This window comes from Chinchilla lanigera, unplaced genomic scaffold (assembly GCF_000276665.1).
Source record: "Chinchilla lanigera isolate Chin_1 unplaced genomic scaffold, ChiLan1.0 scaffold00024, whole genome shotgun sequence".
Taxonomy (NCBI): domain Eukaryota; kingdom Metazoa; phylum Chordata; class Mammalia; order Rodentia; family Chinchillidae; genus Chinchilla; species Chinchilla lanigera.
In genome coordinates this window covers 6172275-6185638 of record NW_004955425.1, presented here as the reverse complement: position 1 = coordinate 6185638, position 13364 = coordinate 6172275, and the positions used below count along the sequence as shown (strand labels likewise).

The 13364-nt window shown below is 41.6% G+C and overlaps 1 protein-coding gene across 1 annotated transcript in view; it reads right to left on the bottom strand.

Moving 5' to 3' along the window:
- Positions 1-9304, bottom strand: part of Prkg1 (protein kinase, cGMP-dependent, type I) — a 1159533-nt gene extending 1150229 nt beyond the window's left edge. The window contains exon 1 of the mRNA XM_005385906.2: positions 8942-9304. Coding sequence (XP_005385963.1) covers positions 8942-9207 — 266 coding nt within the window. The 5' untranslated portion in view covers positions 9208-9304. The remainder of the gene's footprint in view (positions 1-8941) is intronic.
- Positions 9305-13364: the final 4060 nt, after the last annotated feature.

Genomic DNA, 13364 nt, shown 5'->3' with positions numbered 1-13364 from the left:
TCTTGTGGGGATTGTTGGAATATCTCTTTCATCCTCCAGCCTCTCCCGAGCCTCTTTATGTTTTTAGTTTTGATTTTACTATCCTTTAGAAGGATACTTACATTCAAATCCTAAGCTCTCCCTTCTTTAAGTGGGTAGTGAGATGACTAGAATCACGTTTCAGAAAAAAAGAATTGATTTTTTAAAATTCCTGTCCTGCATGCAATGTATTTCTTCTTTTCTCTTTATATTTCCCTTGTTCATCTACCCCACCATTCCTTTTAATAGCATTTTTAAAAACTCATTGTTATCTTTTGGATTGACTTCATACAAGGAAAGAGAATACAGATGAAGGAAAAATAAATCTGCATTTTCTCAAAGATTTTACCTTTTCAAACTTTTTCCAAATCTTACTTACTAATAATTTCTTTCTTACTAAGAAAGAAAAAAACAATTATGTATTTCTGGCTATGAAATTGTGTCTGAGAGATGGGAAGATGCATTGCTGTAGAAACAGTCCAGGAAATGAGTCCCCAGGGAGCCCAGGCTGGGTGCCACAGCACCCTTTTATTATTCCTGGGCATTTCTGACAGTCTAGGGAGACACCATAAACTGGGTAGAATCAAATGTTTTCTTAAGAAATACTCACGTAACTCTTAGCTAGGCTGACATTATCAATGCAAGAGTGTATCTTAGCAAAGCTATCATCTCAACAAAGTATGTTCCCACTTTAAGCCCCAAAGACACTGACAGACAACCACGTAAAACATCACCGTGGGTATAGAGAGAACACACTTAGAAATCTCCAAAGCAGCGTAAGGAGAGCAAAAAATTAATGTGACCATGTTTTATTTCCTGTTGAAAATGACTTTAACACAATCTTTCCCAGACCTCTGTGTACCCATATCTATGTTATGCATGATCTGCATTTTGTACTTTTTTTAAAATCTTTAAGCCTTTAAAACGCCCTTACTCTAAGCAATACAGCTACGCAACATGGATTTGATGGGATGAGTTCTGTGTTTTCTTTCCATGTTTATTAATATATCCAAGTAGTATTATAAAATAAATTCACTTACATACCACTTAGAGGGATTCCTGTGCCACTAAAATATAAACATCACACCTGGGGAAAGTGTCATTTTGAAATATAGGTGCTGAAGAAGTATAGTTTGTTGACTGCAACAACCTTTATTTATAAATAAGTAGTTTAAAAAGTTGCAGCATCATCATTCTGGTTTTTCAGAACCGTAGATCAGATCAGAGGCTCTCTAACACTTTGTCTACAGTCACGCACAAGACGGACGATATTCCCATGTGCAACATGAAAAGACATGGCTGATGGTGCATTATGCGCAATTTCCTGCCATACATCTGCACCCTCCCAGTCCAGAAAGCCAATCAGCACGTAAGTAAACGGCTATCCCTGGGGAAATGCTTGTGAATGCACTCAGCCTTGCTTTTTAAGAAACAAATAATTCATGAATTTAAAGTTTTTAAACCAGTATTTACTCATATTAACCTTACAACTCATCAAATACACACCATCGTATTATAATTCCGCCACTGAAACCTTCATGAGTGCCACACAGACTCTCAGATCAGAGTGAGAATTTTAGAGTGGTCTTATTCTTTGAAAGGACACTGAGTTGGATGTGAACCAGTTTTACTTTCTGAAAAGCACAAGGGGGTCTTTCTTGTGTGGAATCTATTCTAAATAAATACTGCTCTTACCTTTTCTCTGAAAAGTAGCATGTGGGAAAAGAGAAGTATGTTAAGTGAGGGTTCTATTTGGCTGGAATTTTTACTGTAAACAGACTTGGTATCTACTCAAGGGTTTAAAACTTAAGACATAAAAAGAAAATTTCTATTTTGAGAATTTCTAGCATATGTAGCCAAGTCCACTGGTGACCATGTGATATGTGAAGTTAGTATTTCCACACCTTGTGGGTAAGGAAAAGCATTAAGAAAAATAATAACATTTACCCAAAGGCTTTAGATTTGGTTGTTAGACAATAATAGTATCATCTCATTGGATACATAGACCCAGGAATAGTTTAAGAGGTAAATACACAAATATTTTTAGGAACCCTATAGGGTTTTGGAGCAATATTTTTGCAGCTTTTGAGGTCAGAGTATTCAAATAAAGATGCATCTGAGGATTTCAAACACATTTTAAAGTGCTCTCTAAATTAGACTAGAAAAGAAAGATAGTCTGCATTAGCCACAAGACTAATAATGGAGAGAATAATTTAAGAGCTAAACTCACATAATTTCTATCATAAGTAAAAAGACTCCAGCTAAATTCTAATAAGGTAATTATAGATGTGTCTTACTGCTTTTACTTTTACAAATAAACATTCAGATGAAATCAGCACATTCATATTATTATCTTGCACACTAAGTAGTTAGCATTGTGTCATACATATTACAAAAGCAATCCAAGTCAAATCCCAAGATAACAAATTAAGTACTTAGAACTAATTCCCAAGAGTATATCAAGTCAGAAGGCAGCAAATAAAGGCTAAGCATGCACCTAGCCCATTGGATAGGACAAGTTACAGACAGCATTTTAAAACTTGCTAGTCAATATAAATTTTATATTGTTTGCATTTAAAATTACACTATATTCTAATGTAGTACAGGTTTCTGCTCTGTTCTCTTGTAATAAATAATATGAAAATATTTAAAATGAAAGCAGCATAGACTATCCCAAAGTTGGTGTTCCACCAATAATGTTGACCGAGTACCCCTGAGAAGGGTAAGCATTTTATTAAAAAAGAAATCTGTTGTTCAAGAACCACAATAAGTAACACAACAAAAGTAGTTCTATCATTCTTTATGTAATAAAATAAATATATTTAAAAGATATACACGTTGTGGATAGTCCAGCTATTTTGAAACATCTGAGAATAAGCTTAAAGTTTAGAGCAAAAGTTTGTTTGACCAAGAACTCTGCTCTAAGTTTGCTGTTACATGATTTCTACAAATAAGAAAATAGATCTGGCAGGGCTTACAGATGCCAAGTGAAAAGACAGAAAAACAGAAGACCTAAAAGACAGGCACAAAACACAGGCAGAGTCAAGAACAAAGGAAGGGATGCACCGCTTCAACAAGGGGCAACAAACATTGGTCCTAGCACCTGCTGACAGTGCTGGGCATGCACCTGATGCCGCTCATAAGCACCTGACAAACTATAAGATGTCATGATCTATTTTTTAGTAACAACCCAGAAAAGGAAACCCTCTTTTCTACAAGGAACTAACTGGAATCATCCCAGGAGAGTTTTATAGTAATAAATGCTCTAAAAATGCAAATTATAAATGGAATAAAGAAATTGGTGCATGTGTGTGCATATGTACATGTATATAGATGTGTATGTATGCAGATAAATATACATTCATATATATATATATATATATTTCTCTTTAAATTTTTTTGTTTCTTCATTTCTTATTGGAGGCTCAACAGCACAGCACACTAACAAAGGCAGACTCAAGGTCAGAACTCCTTGCTGACAATTCCCAAACTTGTGAGCATTCACTTTTGTGAAACAGGATAGGCTATCCCTGGTTTATCTCAGCACTCGGCACTAACTTCCAAGTGCTACAGGAAGCTTAGATAACAGAGGGTCCTGAACTCTGATAAGAAAACTCTCAATGGCAAATGAAAATAATTATCTGTACCCTGAGTAACTCTGAAATCTGAAAATCTTATCAAAAGAAAGGGTTTTCATGCACTCTCAGCATCTTTTACCCTGCATGGTGAGAGGGCAGGAAGAAACAGGCTCTGGGTCAGCAAAGAGAAACAAGATAGGACGTCATTGTTTTTTCAGGTCTGTTAGAAATAGTTTGGAGAGGGTTAAATCTCTAAAAGACATGTGGTTAAATGTAAACTTTCAACCTACCCATTACTGATGATTCAAGGGGAGTAAGAATTCTTGGTATATTGAAACTACATTTGGAAAATGTATATGACTCCAGAAGCAGAACAAATCCCAAATCAAAGTATCTTAAAAAATAAAGATAAACAGATGATAAGCCAAAGACATGAATTTACCAACTCTGGTACAGATGCAAAATGAAGAAATCTAGATTTTCCGTCTCATCTTATTTCTGAGATCCTCTGAAAAGTACTTCATGATGCCTTGTTAAGTTTTCTCCTCACTAAACTGGAGAGCTACCTCCCTCCTGTAGAGCTCTTACTGAAAGAATGCATGAAGTACTTATCCACATGCCTGTCCTCTCAAACCACACGTGACAAGACATAACGATGTTTACCAGCTGTTTTGCCTAAAAGTCCTCCCCATCTTCCCCAGTCTATCTCTTCCTAAAGTCTGGTCATAAATATTCATCATATGAGTCAACTAAATCACTTCCCTCTCCCCAAGGCCAGTTAGGATAGTATGATGTTAATCAGAAGGAGTGCAAAGATTAACATATTGATATACATTGTTAGCCAGTGACAGGAATGGTGCAGATGAAAAGGTCAGCCTGATGTCCATTGCAAAAGGCACAAGGAATCCAAAGGAAGGAATCAAGATCATTTTCACACCCTTCTTAATTGTATTGCTAATCAGTTCTGTCTCTACAATGAGAGTGAGCTACAGACACTGGGTGAGGAAGGAAGAGGAAAGACTGCTAAGTGACAATCCCAGGAGTAAGGCATCCTGAGGAAATGCCAGCCAGGCACTGCACATCTAAACTGCATGTGCTGGGTACAAGAACTCACTGGTCACTTTTTCAATAGGTCAATCTAGTTCTGACTGTATGATTTTTAAACCCTATTTTAATTTAGGACAAGTTCATTTCTTCCTACTGTGCAGAATGTCCCTATCACTCAGATACAACCAGCCCTATTTATTCCAAGACTATACAGTGTAGCAATGTATGATTTAAGCTTTAAAAATTCTGAGATTTAGGGTTCAAACTGGCCTATGATAGTTTCTGGCTGTAAGAGGGTGCACAAATGATTAAATTTCTCCTCATTTCTCATTCGAAAAATAGGAATACAGTTTAGAACTGTTGCAAGAAAACAATGAACTGCACAGGTAAATACAAGAGTACTAAGGCTAAGATTAGCTATTTTTATCCTTGCTATCATTCTGTTTAAGGCACTGTATATTTTCAACATAAGCAACCAATAATAATTGGTGCTGGGATGAGAATTCTTCTGGGACACACTAATACACTACTTCATTGAACCTGTTTATATCAAAATTAGGCCAAACCCCTTGATATAGTCTGAAGGTCAAACCAGCCCTGAATTGGATCAAAGATGTAAAAGGCAATGAGTTTTCTAGGGCATCCAGCCCAAAGCATCACCATCCCTGTGGAAAGAAGTTCAAGTTCTAAATGATCAACTTACATCATCAGGAATCAAGGGATTCATGACAAAAATAGCTCAAAAGTCTTTGGAATACAGTCCATTATTATTCCTGTAACAAATTAATATTGATTCTAGCCCTTGCTTATGCTAATTTAAAAATTGTGTTCAGTCCCCTGAGCACACACTATTTAACCAGGCAACCAAAAGAAGGAATTTAAGTGTGTGCGAAAACTTAAGGGAAAGTATTTGGGGCCATAGATAATTCTTGATGCAGAATGTATGCATGAAGGGGAACAGAAGTTCATAGACATCTATGTGAAATACTTGGAGTCCTTTGGCATAAAGCATTTTAAATATAAGCATAAAATATCATCACCATCATTGAAAGCAGCCCCCAGTTTTCAATGATAATCACTTAATCCCTAACGGGCATTTCTTAAGGGGTCTGAAAATGAGTACAGCAATAAGTTGGATGTTTTCTTTTTAAACACGATCATCGTATTGTACACTTGATACTTACGCTGAGAGCTCAGATCTTCCTTTTCCCTAGTATAATTTTCATCTAAGCATTCCTTGGATACTTAGATCATTCTTAATGGAGATTGTGCATTATACCCTCTGTGGACTCATGATAATCCAGCTAATTGGACTGAGTTGATTACAATAGTGTATGAATTCTCCTATTTCCTTCCACTATAATAAATGCGTAAGGTATTTTTGTCACCTATTATGTAAATGTTTTAGATTGCAAAAATTTTCTAAACTAATGTTCATAGGAAACAGTTCTTTTATTCTTTGCACCAAACAAACCCTTGTTTTCAAACTACATTTCTCTCCTTGTTAGTATAAAAACAGAGTGTTCTAATAAAGTTTGGAATGAACCTGTAGCACCAATAGCTATCATCCAAATTCTAGAGTTGGGACAACTGAATATTAGCTTTGCAATACAGCATTCTGTTCCAGTTCTGAGATGCCATCAAGACAGCGCAGCCTTTAACAAAACATCCGTACAGTGATGAATTACCTACTCCTCAAATCCAGCTATCTGAAAACTTAGACAATGTATTTTTATTTTGAAAGCATCTTGTTTGCTGTTAAATTTTGTATCTCAAATATTATTGCATTTTTTTTCTTGACCAAAATAAGGTGTCTAGCCAAAGATAGTTTAGTACTGTCTAAGCACTACCCTGAGGACCTCATTCCGACGGTTACTGTCCCCATATATTATAACTGTCAACATTCTTAAACACTAATGAGTCACCTTGCTGAAAATAAACTCCATGCTTCCATTTGAAACTATGAAACTAACCACTGAGTGGGAAAACGGTTAGCCTCCGTCCCACTGTAAATCAGGGAATAGAGGAAGTTGAAAAGTATTCGAACTACTCGCTTCCGTCACAAATATGCACTTGACCTCTAGCGCTCATGAACCAGGCTTGCGATGAAGCTTCCTACTCTTAACAGGAACTGTAAGGAAGCGGGTGGGGGTGAGAGACAGTGTAGGAAAAGGAGGATGTGTACAAATCAATGATCAGCCATTTCCCCCCAGGACATGTAAAGATCCCCTCTCCTCTTGAGATTTCTTGGGGAGAAATCTCTTTGCAAGCTGGCGCCTGAAAGAGCAGACTCTGGCAAGGCAGGTTTTTCTCCTGTCTTCACACCCTTGAGAAACCTACTCTCTGCTGCAAAGAAGTGCTGTTGTTCCGGAGGGGCTCAGCCCAGACACAGAAATCTGAAATTTCAAAAATGCGATAAAGCCCTAACCCGGCAGCCCTGGGAGGCGAGCAGCTGCCGGATGACCGCTGATGAAGTGGCTTCTTAAGGAGGTGGGCAGATTGATTCCAGCTGCCGAGCACGGGGCAGGGCAGCGGCCGCGGAATGCACAGCCCGGCTGAGGCAGACAGCAGCAGCTTCCCAAGCAAGGGCAAGGCCAAATATTAGCTGTTTGCAATCTTAGCCGGAGAGAAGGAAGACAGTGCCGTTGTTCCGTCCACCGGGGACTTTCAAGGCAGGTTGGGGCAAATGGTACTATTTGGACAGTGTCACTTGTAAGTGGAATGTGACTCAGGAAATCTGAAAGCCGTCCTCTGAGACGTCTGTTCAGAAAGGCTCTCATTTCCCAGGGCGAATCCTTCCGGATTCATTCTTGTTTTGCTTTCCCCAGCTTTCATCCTTCTAAAAGTTTCCAATCTACTTCTCCTGGACCCTGACCTCTGCCGTTCTCCTCTGCCCACCCCCCACTACGGTCAGTACACGGGAGAGTCCCGAAGCACGTAGGAGGGGCCCCTGTGCCGGAGCAGGGCCCGTGAGAGCCCCGGGACTGGGCTGGACGGGGCCCGATGAGAGGACAGATTTCAGAAGAGCTAGCCTCAAAGTGAGATAGTTTAGGAGTCCCCAGAGGGCCCCAAACTCAGACACCAAGTGATCTCAGAGGAGGGAAGGGGTAAGAGGTAGGCGGGCATGAAGGCCAGCCTAATGGAATATTCAATATCCTGAGAAATGCACTTTCGGCCCTGCACTTCCAGAGACTAAAAGCCAGTAATGGGCTTTGGAGTCTGCACTTCCTCTCCCTAATGTCCAGAGGCGCTTTAATGCTGCAGCCATCGATCCGCCTTCTCCGGTGAACGGCGAAGTGAGTGCAAAAGCTTCCTACTTGCGGCCAAAGTCCGCCCAGCCTCCTCCGCACACCCCAAAGGAGCGACGCGCAACTTTGAACTGGCAGAATTTGGCTCTCAAAATGCCCGGGAGGGGAAGGGAAGGAGCCTGGAGGCGCCCAGAGGCACAGCCCCCGCCCCCTTTCCTTATCCCAACTTTTCCAGGAGGGGATTCATGACTAAGAAAAAGAGCTCACTATCCACCTGGGGACAGGGCTGATCAGTCGCCCCAAGTCTGCTTCAGGTACAAGGTCACCTAGCAACCTGCGAGCCCACAACAACCCGAGGGGTAGCACTTCTGGAAGGGACACACACAGAGACGAGCATCCAGAAAGCGGGGTTCTTTGCGATTTCTTGCTGACTTTACAGCTGTCTTGACTGTCACCCGGTGAACAAACCTCCCCCTCCCGCCCTGCGCTGGAGGTTGGATCCCGCGGTGGAGACGAGCCCCTGCCCCGCCCCAGCCCCTGGCCCTGCGCTCTGCACCCAAGTTCGAGCACTGGACAAGTACAGTTTCTAAAAGGAACTCAACCGCGTGCAGCCGCCTGGCGCCCCTCCCCAGGAGAACTCCCGGAGCTGCCCCTCGGCCGGGGTGGCCTCTGGGTCGCGCTCCGGGCCCCGGGATGGGCAGGGTCCAGCCCCAGCGTGGGCGCCCCGGCCGAGGCGCACAAAGGACAACCGGCGCGACTGCAGCCCGTGCGGAGCAGCCCGGTTAGCAGGAGGGAACAAACTTTCCGCGGTCCGGTCCCCACCCCCACCCACAGCGGCGCGACTCCCCGAGGAGCTCGCCTTTCCCAGCCCGGCGGAGACAAGCACAGCACGTGATGGCAGAAATAAAAATAAACACTTCTCGTTCCCGGCCGCGGGCCACCCCCACTCCGCGAGCCGCGCGGAGCAGGGGGCGCCCCGCCGCCCCGGCCGCACCCCCGCCCCGGCCAGCAGCGGTGGCCTGCGCTGGTCTCCGCCGGGCCAGCGCCTACCTTTCCGATTTGGTGAACTTCCGGAACGCCTGTCGGAGGTCGTGGAAAGACCTGTAGGTCTGCGGCTCGGCGGAGATGCCCTGCGCCCGGGTGGTCCGCGGGCCGATGTGGGTGGAGGGCACGGGCAGCACCGACTGGCATTTGTGCAGCTTCCTTTTCAGCTCCTGGATCTCCTCCTCCTTCTCTGACAGCCGCTTCTCCAGCTCTTTGATCCTCTCCTCCTTGAGCATGAGAATCTTGGCAAAGTCTTCCTCCAGCTCGCTCATTTTCTCCCGCAGCCCCTCTGCGAAACTTTTTCTACGGCGGCGGCGGCGGCGCGAGGAGCGCGGGGCGCGGGGCGCGAAGTCCGAGCGCGAGGACGCGGCCCCGGTGCCGTGCGGGGCGCCGGCTTCGATCCCTCCCGCTGAATGGACTGCAGGCACCGAGGGGAGGATGAGGAGCCTGAAAGCGATGCAGAGCAGAGGCAGAGTGCTAATCCCTAGCCTCTCCCGGGAATAGGTGATTATCTTTCATTGAGAAGCCAATTAGAGCTGCCCGGCCTCCCCTGAGACCCCCTCCCCCGCCCCGGCCCGTCTCCGTGAGAACGCGCGCGCCCCCACCCAGAGCCCCGTCTGCGGCCGGGTTGGAGCAGAGTCTGGTCTCACTCCATCACGCAAGACTCACTCTTCCACGCTATATGGTACCAAAGGAAGGGAGTGGGATGGGTGGGAGGGGGGAGCTTATGCCACTTGATCCTTGAAATACCAACAATTACCATGTGATCTGGTGGATGACGCAGGGCTTGTAACTGGATCCTAAGGAGTGTGTGTGCCTCCGTGTGTGTGTGTGTGTGTGTGTGTGTGTGTGTGTGTGTGAGAGACACTGCCTAAATATTAAACTGTCTTGAGACAATAACCTGCAGAGATTCATCTTTGTTTTTACTGTTTACTTCCTTGCCGCTCAGTTGCCTAGGTTGATTCATAAGATAACAGCCAGCCTTGTGTGTGTGTGTGTGTGTGTGTTTCTTCCTGTGAAGTCCTGACATTAGGACTCTAGGTAACAAGAATGACAGGGCAATAGTAGTTCCAAGTTTTTTCAGTTTAAAACTTTACTGGAAATTGTAAGCTACATTTGTTCCAGGGGAAGTGGAATGAATATATGTGAAGCCAAATGTTTACCGAAAAGAGAAAGGCCATGCGTTGATTATAAAAGTTTAAGAGTATAAATTTTAGTTAATCTTATACAGTTTTGTAGATTGAGCATCCAAGTTATATCACATATCTTTTATGGTTCTGAAGGGGCCACTGGGCACGGAGCATTTGAGTGCCCCTACCTGAGGGAAGAAACTGCATCCCTAATCATCTGAGCTTCTTCCTTACCTGAGCATCCACCACTTGCCCTATACCAGAGGGATTATTTCACCTGTTTGATCCTACGTTTTTAAAATATGTGCTCTGTGTTCCAGAGAGAGCATTTTTCACATCCTAAATCACTGTTTACCAGTTTCTCTGGTATTTAGGAGGGACATACTTTCAGATAATTTTCAAACTGTTAGTAGTTTTTTAAATAGCTGCAACTAAGACGCATAAGGATTCTTTCTGAAATAGTAACTTTCCATAAAAGGAAAAATTAATGTATAATTATTGGCTATTTTCAAAAAATTATTCTACGTGGGCTGACACTATTAAGGAAAAACAGGTATAAAGTTTATAAATGAATTCTAAAGTGTATTTTATTTTGGAGATTTCTTTATTGTTTACTGTTCTATTCATCAGGTTAATTTATATTACAATTACTATAAACCACATCTGAATTTCTTCTTGGCTCCAAATACCCAAGTATGGCTATATCTACTTACTCATATTGGAAGAAAGGATTCTCTGTGTTGTGGGTGGTGACTGTTCTTTCCTTCTACTCTGTGAACAATTTACGCTGCTATAATTCTTTTAGAACAACTCCAAATACTTGGCACTTAAAAATGATGTATAAAAACTTTGATTGCACTCAAAAATTTAGGGCATAGTTTCAACTTTATTTTTGAAAAAAATAAAAATAGTTTTAAAATGACCCTTACAAGGTTTTTCCCAAGTCTTATACTATCTTAAGAAAAAATACTCAACTGTTTCTCCCGCTATTAAAAAAAATATTTAGACCAAGATTTCACTACATACCACAAAACTTTAAATTCTTCCCTCCTTTCTAAAATAAAACATATTTTTTAATAAGTCAATTTTGACTTAAATTGGAGTTAGTACCTGCTTATGTTAAATCTTGGTTGTTCGCTTTAAAATGTTTAATTTCAAACCCAAAGAAAGCCTGAGAAAGGCAGGCTGGTAGAATAATAAACATTGAGTTATTAAAATCATAGTATAGGAGTGCTGAGGTGAATTTGGAAGATGATCAAACCCAACTGCTTCATACTATCAAGCAGGAAAATGAGATTGTGGAGATTAAGTCTGTTACACAAGGACAGAACTTGAAATGCAAAACTCCCAATGCCATGACTGTGCTTTGACTCTAGCTGATCTAGTGCTCAAGGATGTGAAATTTCCTTTGTTGCTTACTTCTACGTTTGTAGTACTGACACTGTCAGAGCAGAAATATTAATGAAACCTTAAGACTTCTTTTTTCTTAAAGAAGGTCGCCATCTAGTGCCCTTGGAGAAATTTGCTAAATAAAAATCTTACAAAGTTGAAGTTATGTCCTTAAGTACCTGTAGCAGCATCTTCATGTTTCATATCTCAGAGAAATAAGGAAAACGTGAAGAAATTCGTATCACAGAAAACGTTTTTTAAAGCTTGATGTCTTCTGGCCACTGCATAGTGATGAAAACAATATTGCTACCTCACTATTGTTTAATATGTGCCCACACAGGGGCTGGGGATTTAGCTCAGCGGCACAGCGCCAGACCAGCAAGCACAAGGTCATGAGTTCAGTCCCCGATACTGGAAAAAAAACAAAAAAAATATAATAATAATAATAATAATAATAATAATAATAATGTGCCCACACAAAGCTTGGCCCTTTATGCGACTGGAATCCCTCCAGTGACTCTGTAATGTAAGTACGATTACTCAGTTCCATTGTACAGATAAACGACCTGAACCTTGTCCATCTTAAGTATCTTGCCATAGTAATTTTGTCCAGATTTGACCCCAGCTGTCACAATCCTTGTGTAACCCTCCTTCCAGGTGAAATTCATGAAACATGCACATTTCTCTGTGAGGCCGGTGACAGGCATGTTTTTGCTCATGGAGAACACATTAAGTTTAATATCCCATAAAAGTCAGATAATCGCTTTACCAAAGTGTGATGCTTTGAGATATATTATACATTTCACATATAATTTCAAATGTTTCTTACATTAAAAAAAGAATATGTGCTTTCAAATGTATCGCTGTCCTTTGTCTCCCTTCCTTTCTCCTCTCTAATAGGAAGTACTTTCTAAAGGAACTGAAAGTTAAATATGTAAGTAGTGTTTAGGGGAAATCCTATCCCTTAATCTGTGTCTGTATTATAGAGGACAATGGGAGGGTAATAGCTATTTAAAATTTTAAAACAATAATAAAGCTGACTGAAAGTCTGATATTTATTATCTATATTTTCTAGACTACATAGACAACGCCAAGGATAATATATTCTGTTATGATTTAGTTCTAAATTGCCCCCTAAATCTCATGTATTGAAAAGACCATTGGATCATGAGGGTACCATATTCATCAGTGAATTAGTCCACAGATGAAACTGCAGCTAAATGTGCTTTCAGGAGAAGGAGCCTAGTTTGACGACGTTCAGTGGGAGTGTGAGCTGGAAGGATATATCTCTGGCTCCTTCCTTCTCTCTCTCTGCTTCCTGACTGTCATGACATAAGCAGCTTTCTTCCACCTAGACCCTTCCACCATGCCATATCTGTGTTGGAGCTGGCTGGTCAGGGACTGAAACTTTCTGAAACTCTGTGGCAAAATAAACCTCTCCTTCTTCAAGTTGTGGATGTCAGTAGTGTACTTCAGCAGTAAGAAAATGATTAAGATACGTTCCTACTCCCCAAATATTCTATTGGTCTGAAATCAAACAAATGATTGCTTCATTTTATGTTGAGCAAGTGGACTGCTCCCATTGTCCCATCCTTGAATTAACACTGACCTTGGCACGTGTTGTAAGGGTCCAGACCAAAGAAAATGGTCACATGCAGGTTTCTTAAGCAAGCTCCACATGAATGATGGCAGAAGAGTGGAGAAAAGAGGTTTGCAGAGATGAAAATAATCCCATGGGTCCCACTTTTGGGAATGAATGGGGTCAACAAAATCTAAACAACCTCTCTATTCCTAGTACCTCTGCCTCCAAACACTTCTCTTGGTTGAAAAAATAGAAGTTCTTCTGAAAGACTGCTTAGAACACATTTCATATCAAGGGACACAACTAGTGAACTGAAAAAAGTACTAGA